Source organism: Epinephelus fuscoguttatus, linkage group LG11 (genome assembly GCF_011397635.1).
Source record: "Epinephelus fuscoguttatus linkage group LG11, E.fuscoguttatus.final_Chr_v1".
NCBI lineage: Eukaryota > Metazoa > Chordata > Actinopteri > Perciformes > Serranidae > Epinephelus > Epinephelus fuscoguttatus.
In genome coordinates, this window is record NC_064762.1 from 27,595,817 (window position 1) to 27,610,841 (window position 15,025).

A 15,025-nucleotide genomic window follows, 5' to 3' on the forward strand; every position below is an offset into this window, starting at 1 on the left:
TCAAGTGAAGCGGAGTTACTTAACTCTAGAGCGGAAATCGAGTGTCGCAATAACAGCTAAATATTATGAAGATTTAAAAGTAGTCGTCTATTTCACATAACAACATACACAAGTACTTCAAGTATTTAAAACATACATAAAAAAACAAAATTAGCTGGATTAATCACACCCGTCCCTTCTTAAAATAGATTTAATTTTTTCCGGAAGTTTTATTTTGAAGTCTTAACCGGATGTTCTTTGGTTGCATTATGATAGTCTTAACGCAGCAACGGTTGAGTTGGCGCTAGCTTGTTATGGACTGGGAGTTAGGAGCAGCACCTTCGTCCAACATGATTTTATAAATGTTAGTGAAATTGTGACACTAATCCGAGTTTTTGTACAGGTAGTGTATTTAGCAGACTGTCATCTGGCTCCGGTGATTCTGTCACGTGCTTGAAAGCCCTGTACAAGCTACATTAGCTAGTTAGCTTCAAGAAGCTAATGTAAACTGAAGCTACGTAACGTTAGCCAGCTTACATCACCTTTTTATCAGTGTTTAGTGTTGTAATGGATGAGGATTTACTGCTCGCTATTCAGCTACAGGAGCAGTTTAATAATGAATACGAGACATCACTTTTGTCAAACGGCTTTGAGGATAACGGCTTTCAGCAAAGCAGCAAGAAAAGGAAAGTGGAAGTAGCTGGAGGTGGCAGTGATGTTGTCCCCTACTGGAAGCCGACTGCCCGGCCCGAGAGGCCGCTTTCCATCGTGGACGAGTCCTGGGAGACCCTGGATCCCAACCCTGATGTCAGGGCGATGTTTCTGGAGTTCAATGACACGTTCTTCTGGGGGAAACTCAGCGGTGTGGAGGTTAGGTGGAGCCCAAGAATGACACTGTAAGTCACCTATTATGATCTGTAATTATGCTGTCATTGTTGTCAGAGGTCAAAACCACAGTGAACGTAGGTGCAGTAATGCCCTCACCTCACCAGATGTTTGTATGGGATTTTGTGTGACCATAGGAGAGAAGGGGATGTGTGACAGTGTAAACTACACAATACACCAGTGCTGCTGGCTGCAAATGATCTCTCTACTGGAGCTTATATAAGGTTTGTCTGTCTCTAACATCTCCTGTTCTCTCTGTGTTTTCTTGTAGGTGTGCAGGTGTGTGTTCCTACGAGGGCCGAGGTGGACTGTGTTCAATCAGACTTAGTGAGCCTCTCCTGAAGCTCAGACCAAGAAAAGACCTGGTGGAGGTGAGGTGGATAGTAACACTGATCGTGCTTTTGCTAAGCGATCTGAGTATTCTATCAAATTCCTCTCCTGCAACTGTTATTAAAATATTTATGATACATCAATTTGCAGTATAAAGAATCACTTTAGTCAAAATAGTAAAATCCTGTCAAAGAAATAAGGATCAGAGTTATTCTGATCAACAAAATTATTAATATCATTTATGTTTTCTTCATATTGACTGATGAACAACTAACCATATGTATACAACAAGTTTACTAATGTTGTGATTACACTATAAAGAAAGATACTACGTTAGATCTTGTAAAATACACCTCAAAATTTACCAGCTCTTCCTCATTACTTTTAATACATGTCAAGACATGTTTTGCCTTTAGTTCCCAGCTTCTAGCATTATACAGTCAGGTCCATAATTATTTGGACAATGATACAGTTGTCGTCATTTTGGCTCTGTACACCACCACAATGGGTTTTAAATGAAACAATGAATACCTGCTTAAAGTGCAGACTCTCAGCTTTCATTTAAGGCTTTTTTCAAAAATGTAGTATGAACCGTGTAGGAATTACAACCATTTCTCCACACAGTCCCCCAACTTTAAGGGCTCATAAGTATTTGGACAAACTAACATAATCATCAATTAAACAGTCAGTTTTAATACTTGGTTGCAAATCCTTTACAGTCAATGACTGCCTGAAGTGTTGGTCACATAGACATCACCAGATGCTGGGTTTCTTCCCTGGTGATGCTCTGCCAGCCCTTTACTGCAGCCGTCTGCACTTCCTGCTTGTGTTTTGGGTGTTTTGCCCTCAGTTTTGGCTTCAGCAAGAGAAACGCATGCTCAGTTGGATTCAGGTCAGATGATATGACTTGGCCATTGCAGAACATTCCACTTCTTTGCCTTAAAAATGTCTTTGGTTGCTTTTGCAGTATGCTTCAGGTCAATGTCCATCTGCACTGTGAAGCATCCTCCAATGAGTTTTGAAGCATTTAGTTGAATCTGAGCAGATAATGTAGCCCCAAACACTTCAGCTTTCATCCTGCTGCTCTTGTAAGCAAGACAAGACTTCACTAGAATAAATACAGAGGGTTTATCACAAGATGCAAACCATTGGTTAGCCTTAAAAATGGAAGGCCAGATTAGAGTTTGTCAAAAACCATCTAAAAAGCCTGTACAGTTGTGGAACAGCATACTATGGACAGATAAAACAAAGATCAACTACCAGAATGATGGGAAGACAAGAGAAGGAAGAAGGGAAGGAACTGCTCATGATCCAAAGCACACCACCTCATCAATGAAGCATGGTGGAGGAACTGTAATGTCATGACCATGTATGGCTGCCAGTGGAACTGGTTCTCTTGTATTTATTGATGATGTGACTGCTGACAAGAGCAGCAGGATGAAAGCTGAAGTGTTTGGGGCTACATTATCTGCTCAGATTCAACTAAAAGCTTCAAAACTTACTGGACGATGCTTCACAGTGCAGTTGGACAATGACCTGAAGCATACTGCAAAAGCAACCAAAGACATTTTTAAGGCAAAGAAGTGGAATGTTCTGCAATGGCCAAGTCATATCATCTGACCTGAATCCAACTGAGCATGCGTTTCTCTTGCTGAAGCCAAAACTGAGGGCAAAACACCCAAAACACAAGCAGGAAGTGCAGACAGCTTGTGGTGGTGTACAGAGCCAAAATGATGACAACTGTATCACTGTCCAAATAATTATGGACCTGACTGTATGTGTGTCTGTGTATGAGACTGGAAATGAAAGCTAAATAAAGAACACGTCCTTCCTTTGATAGATTTCTTGTACTTTTTTTGTTTGTTGGTTGTTTCCACAGACTCTTCTTCATGAAATGATCCATGCCCTGCTGTTTGTGACCCAGAACAACAGAGACCGAGACGGTCATGGTCCTGAGTTCTGCAAACACATGAACCGGATCAACAATGCTAGTGGGACGAAAATTTCTGTAGGTGTAACTTCTATCACACATTTCGTCTCATCTTGTCACAGGCTTTTACAGAGACTGGACTAATAAAATACACCTTGCCCTCTTTTCAGATCTACCACAGTTTCCACGATGAGGTTGATGTTTACCGGCAGCACTGGTGGAAATGCAACGGGCCTTGCCAGAACCGCAGGCCCTACTTCGGCTTTGTTAAGAGGGCCATGAACCGAGCTCCATCTGCTCTGGATCCTTGGTGGGAGGATCACAGGAGGACATGCGGAGGGACCTACACCAAGGTCAAGGAGCCTGAAGGATATGGCAAAAAAGGCAAGAAGGACAGTAAAAAGGATGGGAAGACCTCAGAGAAGAAGACCTCAGAAAATGGAAAGCCTTCAAGTACAACTCCAGGTGATACGCTTGTTTCTCTGCTGTAAGGCAGATAATGCTTTATGACAACTCAAAGAAAGTCTGTTGCCTGACTCTGAATTGGTATGTTTCTTTCTCAGGTTCTGGATTACAGGACATCAGGAACATTATCCCATTCAGTGGCAAAGGCTTCCTACTCGGAGGGAAGTCACAGCCCTCCACGTCGTCTTCCCCATCTCTCACACCTATAGTGCCTTCCTCTCCAAAGAAATTCTTCACCCCTTCATCTCCAGCTAAAAGTCTCAATTCTCCTGTTCGCCCCAGCCTGGGTAACAAAGGAATCTCTAGCTCTTTTCCCTCCATCAAACCAGGTATCTCCACAGGGCAGAAACCACCTATAAAGAGGTCTGTTGGTAACACAAGAGCTTTTGTCAACATCAACGGCTCGCCAGTGAGAATCTCCAAACCCCACAGCAGCAGCAGCAGCAGCAGCAGCAGCCAAGAAGCAGATAAAATCAGACAGAAATCCATTGAAGAACTCTTCAAAAGCACAAGTCAGTCTTCCACCTCCAACATAGAAACTAAAAGAGATTCACTGACATCATGCAACAGTACAGGGACTGCTACCTCTGCATCTTCCATCTTTTCTAAACAACAAACTACCCATTCAGCTTCCTCTCCCAGAACATCTAAGCCTAGTCCCAGTAAACCTAGCCATTCTGTAGTTTCACCAAAAACCAAAGGCAGCCCTGCTAAACCAACACAGTCCAAGTATTTCAATCATTCCAGTAGTGACAGTACATCAGGAGCTGCCGGTGCCGCTCAGGCATCGAGGAAGAGGCCGTGGGACGACAGCAGAAGCTCCTCCAGCATCTTCGACTTCTTCCAGAAGACATTAGGCAGCAGTTCAGCAGCACCGAGGGAATTGGTTAAGACAAAAACACCTGCAATGCAGCAAAGGATTGCCACTGCCACCACCACCTCCTCCTCATCCGCCTCTACTTCCTCCCTCCATTCCTCTGCAGGGATGCAGAGTTTTATCCCATCTATTTCCTCGTCTTCCTCTTCTGCACTGATGGTCAGCTGTCCTGTGTGCCAAGCAAAGGTGCAGGAGTCAAAGATCAACCAGCATCTCGACTCTTGCCTTTCTTAACCGAGAAGGAGCAGATGAACAGTGAACGAGACGATGCAATAAAACCATTTTTAAAGGAATACCTCACCCACAAAATGACATGTTGTATGTCAGTTTATTCGGCACGTGTTACGTTGTAAAGAAAAGTTTTTCTCGCGTGCCTTGGCGATGAACGAAGAATCCAAAAAACAGCGGACAGTCTTGATGCACTGAAGTTAAGGGGAACTGGGTTTAACAACAGCAAAACTATATCAAAATATCTCTTTAAAAAGTATCACGCAAGTATCAACAATTTAAAACACTTTGGCATTGCTGTGGCACACATGGGTAGCTCAGAATGCATGTTTTGGGAAGTACTGAGCATTCGACTGGATAAACAAGACTTGGATTATACTGCATGAGATGTTTTGATGTAGTTTTGCTGTTTTTTATTGTGGTCACCCTTTAATTAATCAGAAATTCCGGCTTAGGGCCTGATACACCCAGCTGACACCTCGTCATCACTGAGCATCTGTCAACCTAGATTTTGCTGTGTGTCACGTTAGCACTAGTTGGCCCTTATCAGCTGATTCGGCATGTTGAATTGCCGTTAGAGCCGGCAAAGCCCGTCAGCAAATTAAATCACATTTGATTGGCAGTTCAGCTCAAAAAACGAAAGTGAGGAAAGTAAACAAAGAGCTGAAGTCCAGATGGAGTGAGACAAAACCCAAGTTGTTACATGAGGTCAGATTATTTTTATTTTTCCACTGAGCTAACCTAACCCCAACATCAGGTTGTGTTGGTTATGTGCAAACTGGCTAACTAGCGTCTTGAATCCGTCCTCTCTGTCTTCCTATTATATTTTGATCAGTATCATCAAAAATGTTTGCCTTTTTGTGGATTCTACGTTCACCGTGGAGGCATGAAAGAAGAGTTTTCATCACAAATTGATGTACAAACAAGCAATTTATGGGTAAATTACTCCTTTAAAATGTCTAGAAAAGTTTCAGGGAGTTTGCTGTGTTGACTTTTAGTGATTTCATCTGAACTAAATCTGCTTTTGCATTTCTCAACAAAGAGATTTGAAAATAAGGTTCGACTCTGTTTTTATAGTAGGAGTGGATTGTTTTCTCTGTGGTTACCTCACTGTGATAATGACAGCTCTTCTCTTACAAGTGCCTGTCTAACACTTTGTGCCTTCAGGGCGGGACTTAACAGATGATGTAAGTTATTTGACTTTTACTTGAATTGATAATGTTTTTCTTATTAGGTAGGAAAAACAAAATGTCAGTGAATTCCCTCTGGTGGCGAGCACCAGAAACTGAAGCATTTTTGTTTTGAATATTTTAAGGATGGTATTTATTTGTTACTTTCTATCATACTGATCAGTTCTGTGAAAATATCTCCACTTGTTTCACTGTAAGGCTTCCTGCAACCTGCATGTCTGTGATCACAGCTATAATATCAGTCTTGCAGTGAAGCAATTGCTGAGAGCTGACAGTATGATTTTGGTTTGAATCCTGAAGCTGCTGTGTTGTGTGTAGAAGGTCATTCTTGCCTCCTCTGGGGGCGGATGTGTTGGCTCGTTCCTAGAGTCTTATGTATCCACCTCACATCTGCATCTGCTGCCCTTCAGACAGCAGGAGACATTGGCTGACCTCTGCTGATCTGTGGGAATCACATTTCAAGCTCGTCAGCTATTTATTTCTGCTCATCTTTACATTTACACCGCACCCGTCTGCAGGGTCAGGCAGTGCACAGGTATGATCGTGCCTACTGAGTAGTATAAAAACTGATGATTTTGTTGACATTTTTGTATTTTTAAGGGTGCTTAGAGTTAAAAATCCAAATTTCACTGCTACAAGATGAGAATTTTATGTCTGTATGTTCCACTTTATGTGTTATGTTCGTTGATTAGGATAAATATGTTGGATTTTGTGGCCAAATAAAACATTTTACTGTTCTATTATCTGAATAATGTGTATGTGGCTAGTGAATTATAATTGGTCATGACATTTAATGATAAAAAACTGCTAAAATGATAAATGACCACAACACTTAATGAATCTGTACATCATCTGTACATCAATAAAACAAGACCACAGTGAGCGCCCAGCTGTTCACAGTGAAAGGAGTCGCTCTTGAGACAGGGAGAGGTTAAGGCAGACAGAGAGTGGGTGTGACAGAGCTGGTGGGCGAGCAGAAAGAGGGGAGGAGGGGGAGGGCAGAGGTCAGACAGGAGGAGGCCAGCTGCTGATCAGGACTACACCCTCCTGTCCCGTCCCCGCAGGACAGGCTGGAGCGAAGCCAGGGGCAGTGACAAAGCCTGTCGGAATACACCCATCCCATTGCAATTACCACAGTCTGCTGCTGCAGGAATCTTTGATGACCATCTGGTTGCGCATGCTTCACATTTTGAGGTGGAGAATAGATCCGGGAGAGACAGCAAGAGTTGTTATAGGTACAATATTGTGACATTGAAACAAAGAAAGGGGTTCTTGTAAGCACAATAAGTCATATTTTGGACCCTTTTCCCAAACCAGATAAAGTTAAGTCGAGTTTTTGGTCCTGCACATCTGTTAATATGACTTTATGGTGCTGAGGAAGTATGCATTAAGATTCTACTTAAAGGGACAGTTCCTCCCAAAAATAAAAAAAAAACATATTTTTCCTCTTACCTGTAGTGTCACTTATTAATCTAGATTGTCTTAGTGTGGGTTGCAGAGTATTGGAGATATCGGCTGTAGGGATGTCTGCCTTCTCTCCAATATAATGGAACTAGATGGTGCTCGGCTTGTGGTGCTCAAAGCACCAAAAAAAATAAATTTCATAAAACTCTCAGCAATGTCTCTTTCCAGAAATCATGACCCAGTTACTCAAGATAGTCCACAGACCTCGTTGAGAGCAGTTTCATGTAGGAACTATTTTCTTTCTACCAAACTACACCCGCAGAAGGAAGTGTACAGTTACTGCTAGCGCCCCTAGCACCACTGAGCTAGCTAACGTTACAGCTCAGCCGAGGAGGATGCCATTAATGTTTGCATCTCACACTGTCACGAGCATGAGCCTCTCGTCCGTGAGTAGATGCACACTTCCTTCTGATACAGTAAATAGCACTACAGGTAGAGGAAAAATATGTTGAAGTAAGCAGAACTCCCTCTGCAAGGCCAGTCTCAAGGATCAGGTGCTGGTCAGCCGCAGGAACATTAAGTAGATTATCTTGTTTTTTTCTGTTCATCATTTTGCAACTACATAATAAATTACAAATGGAAACTATTTAATATCGCACATCTTACATGCAGGTAATAAGAGTTATGATGAAGTTTGGCAGAGTGATATATAAGATGTGAGATGCCACTCTTGTTGTCGATTTTCAGTTGTCCTACGTTCTTTGGGAGATTAAAGTGGAACAGACAGAGGAAAAAAGTCCAGCCTCACGCATTTGTATTCATTTTTTTGGACTTTGGACTTAATATTTGCTTCTTTTCTTTCAAGTATATCTATTGACTTTTCTTCCTTTTCCAAACAACAGTATTGAACAGCTCAGCACAACACTGGTCTGCACAGCCATCAAGAATAAAAATGACGAATCATTTAGATATGAATAAAAAACAACAGTACAATCCATAGGTGCCGTGTCTATGGTTTTATCAATCGACCATTTGTGGATTGAAGCAAACAGGTCAGGTATTCAAGAGGAAAACAGTCCCTGATTATGTTGTGACGGATTGCCTTAGAAGGTGGTTTGTGACTTATCAATAACAAAGAGATATCCTTGCAGAATATGCAAGAATATGGTACAATCTGTTAGCAAGTACCAACAGTTGCATCTTGACAAGGGTGACCCAGGAGTAAAGACAAAGGATTCATACACAAAGCAACTCCAAACCCTTCTCCCATTTTCCCATCTCGTTCCCATCGTCTACCAGTATGCTTGAATTTTAGGACAGAGCCAGACACAATGTGTATAAGTTCCCATTGAGATTTTTCATTTTAGACACAGAGGTGAAACGTAGGGTTTCATTTTGTGTCTTTTAGGAATCTTTGCTTTTTAGGGGAAATGTATGATCATTTTACCTCTTTGGGCCTTGAACGGTTATTTAAATGAGAGCTTGAGAAATGTTTAGGGATCTGTTAACGACTCATAGAAACATGACAAGAGGCCCCAACTAGACGCTGTTTCTTTTTCAGATGTCACAAGGCAAAAATGTTGGGAAAAAAAGAGCAATAGTTCCCTCTGAGGTTTAGTGGAGTAGAAGAAGTAGCAGAGCTTGGAAATACTTGAGTAAGGTCAGTAGTAAGGTACCTCAGTATGAGGGGAAGCACTTAAAGGCAACACACACATTCCCACAGTGGGAAGGTACTCATTGTTTGCTGTCTTCAATGGAAGGAAGATGCTGTTTTACTCATCTAGTGACTTCAAAGCAGGGGAATGTGAGGTACATTGTAGTTACCATTGAACCTGAATGCACCACTGATGAGTTTTTATGATGCTTTTATGTTGACCTGGCTTCCAAATAGATTTTGTTTGTGATTTTATACTGTAGGACAAAGAAATATAGGCCTATACGTTACAATTACCATACGTCATTCTGCTCCCTGAGAGGCCCCTCCGCAGAGGAAAACTCATGTCTGTGACAGCAGCTGTTCTAACCGGACACTCCTCTTCCCTGACCTGCTGTACTCTGACACACTATAGGAAGCTGACCTCCTCCTGCACACACACACACCCTCCCTCCTTCCCCTCAGACCTATTGTGTGGCTCTGAGACTGACAATGATGTATCTCAGACAAGCTCCAAGTTCAATGCAATGTTGTTCCGTCAGCTAAATGGGACTCAAGCACACTTTGGGGTGATCATTTCTGGAGGGGGTGCTGGATTTGTCTCTGCAAGGCTCATCCATCAACAAATGTTAATTACAGGGGTATTTTTAGATATATATTGTAGCCTATGTGATGTAAAATGTGAAGTCACCAAATCAGCAGTTTAAAGGGAGATGATTTCATTTGAATCCAGCACAAAGCACAGCAGAGTCAACAGATTATAGTGTGTAGAAGTCAGTACATTTATTGTCATTTTCAACCTGAATTGTCTCAATTTATTTAAAGATATTGTCATATCTTGTCATGTTCAGTGGACCCCTGTGATTTCATTCATGATTTAGAGTGTAGTGGAAAACCTCAAATGACTTATTTAAAATGGGAAATGTTGAAACTCATATTCCATGCATGGTGGAAAGTATCTTACGAGGCAAAGCAAATGTACAGTATTTGCACCACAGAGCTGCAACTAAAAATAAATTTCATTACATAAAAGAAGTACTGTGGTCACGTTTTAAATCAGTATTTATTTCTAATTTTTAATTTCTGGTTGCATAATATTTAATGCATTTAATTCATGTGGGAACGTATGGAAGAATTTTGCTTTTTTTTTTTTTTTTTTAAAATCTGTACTTTTTTTTACTTTACTTTTAATTTTTGTACAATCAATTAATTAATGAGTTTATTGAATGTCAGAAAAAAGTGAAAAGTGCCTGTAAAAATTCCCCAGAGCCCAAAGTGACATCTTCAGTTTGTTAATGTAGTCTGAACAACAGTTTAAAACCCAAAGATATTCAATTAAACATGATATATAAATGGAAAAAAGCAGCAAATCCTCACAAATGAGAAGCTGGGGTCAACAGATGTCACACATTCTTCTTGATAAATGACTTATATTATTTTTTAATTTGCAAAATTGGCAATAAATTCACAGCTGATGGATTAATTGTTCAGCATATTTTACCAGCAGATGTTCAAAAGGCTTAAAATAAGACATAAAACAAGATTACACAGACAATGGGGGGGTGAAAAGTAAAATAAAGACAGATAAAATGAAAGACAAGCAATGAGTGAATGCATTATGTGTCATATTTGGTGTCCTTTGTGCCTACATGAGGACTTCCTGTAAATTTTTAGCCTTTAGCAACATATTTCTTTCCAGCAGAGACATAAGCGGATATCTTTAGACCATTATTAGCCAGCCTACGGTAAGTGACGCAAACCCATTGTGCTTTTTAGCAAGGCAGATTAACACGACCCGGCCACGGTTACATGCATCCCCAGGGGGTGCCATCATACGCCTAATCCTTTGATCTCAGGAGGCAGTGATGGTGATGATGGTGGTGGTGGCAGTGGTGATGGTGGTGTTGAAAGCTTATAGAGAGGTCCGTCTGCTCATAAAACCCTCACACAAAACAGATTGCCCTTGATCAGTCTTTTTAACGTTGCAGCTGTGGACTGTCAGCTGATGGCTAATTGTTTCGAGAGCAGGATTAGGCTGCTCAGAGGGGACGTGATGCTTTTTCAAGGGCAAATGGTGATACTATGTTTACTGATAGCATGGAGTTAAAATGGTTAAACAGTCATATTGGGGTTTTTTTTTGAGCATATATATTTATTGATTTTCACTTAGTGATGACAATAATCATCAAACATGGCAGGGTTATAGCATATCATAAACATAGTGACAACAAATCACAAATGGATTCCCTTCCCATCCCCTCTTCCCCAAAATCACTTGTCTGATATTGTCTAGAAACAGTGGCGAGTAAGTTACATGTTACAGGTGAAATAAGGAAGAGCAGGAACTAACAATCAAGCTTCACAGCAGTGAGGTGAGTCAGGTTCCCTGGGAAAGTTTACTCCAGGAAGGTCAGACCAACTGTCGAACCTCTGATTCTGGAGGAGCAATGCGGATTTCATCTTGTCCATGGAACGTGGACCAGCTCTTTAGTCTTGCAGGGCTGCTGGTGGCATCATGGGACTTTGCCCATCCAGTCTATATGTGTCTTGTGGACTTGGAGAGGGCTTATGACTGAGTACCCCAGGAGTCCTGTGGGGCATACTTCTGAAATACAAGGTACCGGGGCCATTGCTATGAGCCATCAGTTGTTGTATAACTAAATTGAGACCTGCGTCCACACACTCGGCGCAAAGTCAGACATGTTCTCAGAGGGTGTTGGCCTCTACTAGGGTTGTTCTTTTTTACTGATTCTGTTCATGGTATTCATGGACAGGTTTTCAAGGCACATTTGGAAGGAGGAAGGGGTCCGGTTTGGGGACCTCAGAATTGTATGTCTACTTTTTTGCAGATGATGTGGTTCTGTTGGCTTCATTACACCATGACCTCCAGCATGGTCTGGGGCAGCTTGCAGCCGAGTGGGAAGCGGTTGGGATGAGAGTCAGCACCTCCATGTCTGAGGTCATGGTTCTTTGCTTGAAAACGGCGCACTGACCCCTGAAGGCTGGGAGAGAGAAAGTATCTTTGGGTCTTATTCACAAGTGAGAGCAGAATGGAGCTGAGCAGGATAGCAAAGTTCTCAATTCACCAATCCACGTACGTCCCATCCCTCACCTATGGTCATGAGCTTTGGATTGTAAGCAAAAAGAATAAGACTGCGAATACAAGCAGCCAAAATGAGTATCCTCCGATGGCTGGCTGGGCTCATCCTCAACTCAGACATCCAGAGGAGGCTCAGAGCAGACTCATTTCTCTTTTATGTCAAAAGGGGCCAGTTTTGAGGTGGTCCGGGCATCTGATCAGAATGCCTCCTGGCACCTCCTGTTAGGGGTTTTCCGGGCACATCCAACTGGTAGGAGGCCCCAGGGAGACCCAGAAAATGCTGTGGGGATTATATATCTCATCTGGCTTGGGAACGCTTTGAAATCCCCTAGGAGGAGCTAGAAAATGTTGCTCAGCAACATTGCTTAGCCTGCTTCCCCCTGCGACCCAGCCCCAGATAAGCGAATGAAAAAGGATGTTTCTCTATTGGTCCATTCTGACCAATTTGTCTTCCAGTCACTAAACATCCTATTCATTTAAATAATACACAATATCTGACAGCTTGAGAAACATTTTCTTGCTCAATACTTTGATATATTAAAGAAAGATATCGTCATATCATTATTCTTTGAACTGTAAATGTCTTTTTTAAGCTTGAGACCCGGCTGTTGGGCGGGTTGCTTATAAGAAGCACTTGATGAGTGTTTATGTCTCAAATGTAGGAAATGAGTCAGGTTTAATTCATTTCAGTGCAGCGATTAGAAATGCCAGGCTCCAGGCGTCATCCATCTGCCTGACTTTGTGTGTGTGTGTGTGTGTGCGTGTGGTACAGCACATGCTCCTCTTCTGTCGAGGAGCGTGTGTGATGCTTTTGTGTGTTGATTTCAGGGTTATTGTTGTGTTATTGTTGTGACGAGACTGCAGGCTGGGGGGGAAGTGAAGCCCACCATCTGTCCTTTATTCTCCAAACTATTGTCCTGCACACACACACACACACACACACACACACACGCACACACACACTCCCATCATGACCCCAGACCCTCTGTCTACACTCTGCTGGGGGAAGTCTATCAATTAGTTTTATTGTAGGCACTAAAATGAACACAGTCTTACATTAAACTGATTGGCAAACATTTAAGTTAATGTTGGGAAGTATCAACTGTTCATGATAAGAGGCAGTAATCAAACATAGATTAATGCATTTAAAAGATTATAAATTAAAAACTCTAAGCTTATTCACTACACTTTAAATTAAATTACAAGAAAATAGTAACTACTCTTCCTTTTGTTTCTTCGTGTCATTTTATTTGGACTTAGGGCCTATATGTGTCAAATTTCCACATTTAATTATTAATTGAACTCAAGAGAAAGTGTGTTTCAATTGATCAGTATTGGAAATGTTATATCTGAATGTCTTTTTTTTAAAAAGAAAAAAAAAAAAGGAATGTGTGTGTCTCATTTCTCATCATTAGCGGTGATCCTGTCTCATCTCTTGTCTGTTAATATTAATTTTTAAATCATATATTTATATATAAGTGTGTGTATGTGTGTGTATAATTATAGATAGTATTAAATTTTACAAAAATAAAGATGACTGTTGAAAAAGAGACTTAGTTTTCCAGCCTCTGAGTAGTGTTGGCAGGGAGACGCCCAGCAGTCACTGTGTTTAAAGGACAGGAAGCGGATTTTACTACACAGCCACAATCCAGCATCGTCAAGTTCACAATACTAACTCCTAATAAAACCGGAAGTTGGTTTTCTAAATAAAAGCTGAGTATTTTTTTTTTTTTTCTACTGAAGCGTGCTGTGGGCTATAGAACAAGGTATATATGGGCTGAAGTTTGATCTATGTTAGTTTGCAAATTCTAATACCATTGGGGTCCACGTCAAGATCCATGTTATTTATCAAATAATGGTCACTAGTAGCACTGTTGTTGGTCGTAGCTGTCTGTTTGGAGTTTTCCCACAAACATCTGGTTAAAACTGAATAGCTGTAATTGTTTTGACTTTATTTGGCACCCGTAAAATGTCAACACCATTCAGAGACCCCCAGAAAAATAAAATTAAAGCTGTTTTTAAAAGGATAACTTCATTTCCGTATTTTCCAGCCCAAATAAATACAGTGGCGATCAAATTCAAAGGCCTCATCCACATTGAAATTGGGTAAATGATGATCCATGATTGTAAAAAATATTTTAGATAACACCAAACTAAACACTAAACTAATCTGGTTATTATACTTTCTCCATATCTCACTCGCATTTCCACTGTTGTCTTCCTGCAACATGTGACATCTTGTGAGATTTCCGAGTGAAAGTTCAACTTAATAAGATAATAACAAACTGACCTGACAAAGTGAAAGGTAAAGAGACACTTCAGCCACTTCTAGTAACAATATGAGCCTGACAGTGGCAAAAATAACCACTTTTATACAGATACATTGATGGCATTCAATTGCCCCATATGCTTACAGCTGTTGGCTGCTGCACCTTCACTAAATACTGGACCAATTTCAAATACTGTTAATCACATTGGTCTCTTTGACCAACATACACCAGAAAATAGAGTTCAGGTTGAAGACGGATTGAATTTTATTTTGTGTCATGCACATGTACATGTGCCCAACCCTCATGGGTTTACAAGACACCATTACAATCACGTTGCAGTAACAATCCAAAGTACTATCATTTAACTTCTCAATCCAGAAACAGAATACTCTGCCTTCTATCCCAGGCCTGGTTAAGAAATTGAGCCGCAAAAAAGGTTCCCTTTCTAAAACAAAACTCAAATTTATAACGATCATCCAACCAAAAGAAATTAACATAGATAGAATGACGAATGCCTAAGTTATCCTTTAATGGGATTGTGATCAAAGTACTGCATACGTACAAAATAACAGCCTAATAATGATAATGATAATAATAATAATAATATTCTTTAAAGGCTAAAAAACAAAACACTCTTTTCACTGTTCAAAAGTGATGCTTTTATTTTTGATAATCAGACCGGAAGTTGAATTACTTAAATCCGGGTACCTTGA

General features: G+C 40.9%; 1 protein-coding gene across 1 annotated transcript; it reads left to right on the plus strand.

Moving 5' to 3' along the window:
* Nucleotides 1-262: 262 nt before the first annotated feature.
* Nucleotides 263-7,955, plus strand: sprtn (SprT-like N-terminal domain). The gene is made up of 5 exons (XM_049589655.1): nucleotides 263-875; nucleotides 1,136-1,235; nucleotides 3,074-3,202; nucleotides 3,295-3,589; nucleotides 3,688-7,955. Exons 1-5 carry the CDS (start codon nucleotides 547-549, stop codon nucleotides 4,698-4,700), a joined length of 1,866 nt encoding a protein of 621 aa, XP_049445612.1. The 5' UTR covers nucleotides 263-546; the 3' UTR covers nucleotides 4,701-7,955.
* Nucleotides 7,956-15,025: the final 7,070 nt, after the last annotated feature.

Excerpts from the sequence above, each read along its gene's own strand:
- sprtn (XM_049589655.1), top strand. The coding sequence starts at position 547 with ATGGATGAGGATTTACTGCTCGCTATTCAGCTACAGGAGCAGTTTAAT. Across the intron at positions 3,203-3,294 it reads CTAGTGGGACGAAAATTTCT|ATCTACCACAGTTTCCACGA; the intron begins GTAGGTGTAACT and ends CCCTCTTTTCAG. Across the intron at positions 3,590-3,687 it reads GCCTTCAAGTACAACTCCAG|GTTCTGGATTACAGGACATC; the intron begins GTGATACGCTTG and ends TTTCTTTCTCAG.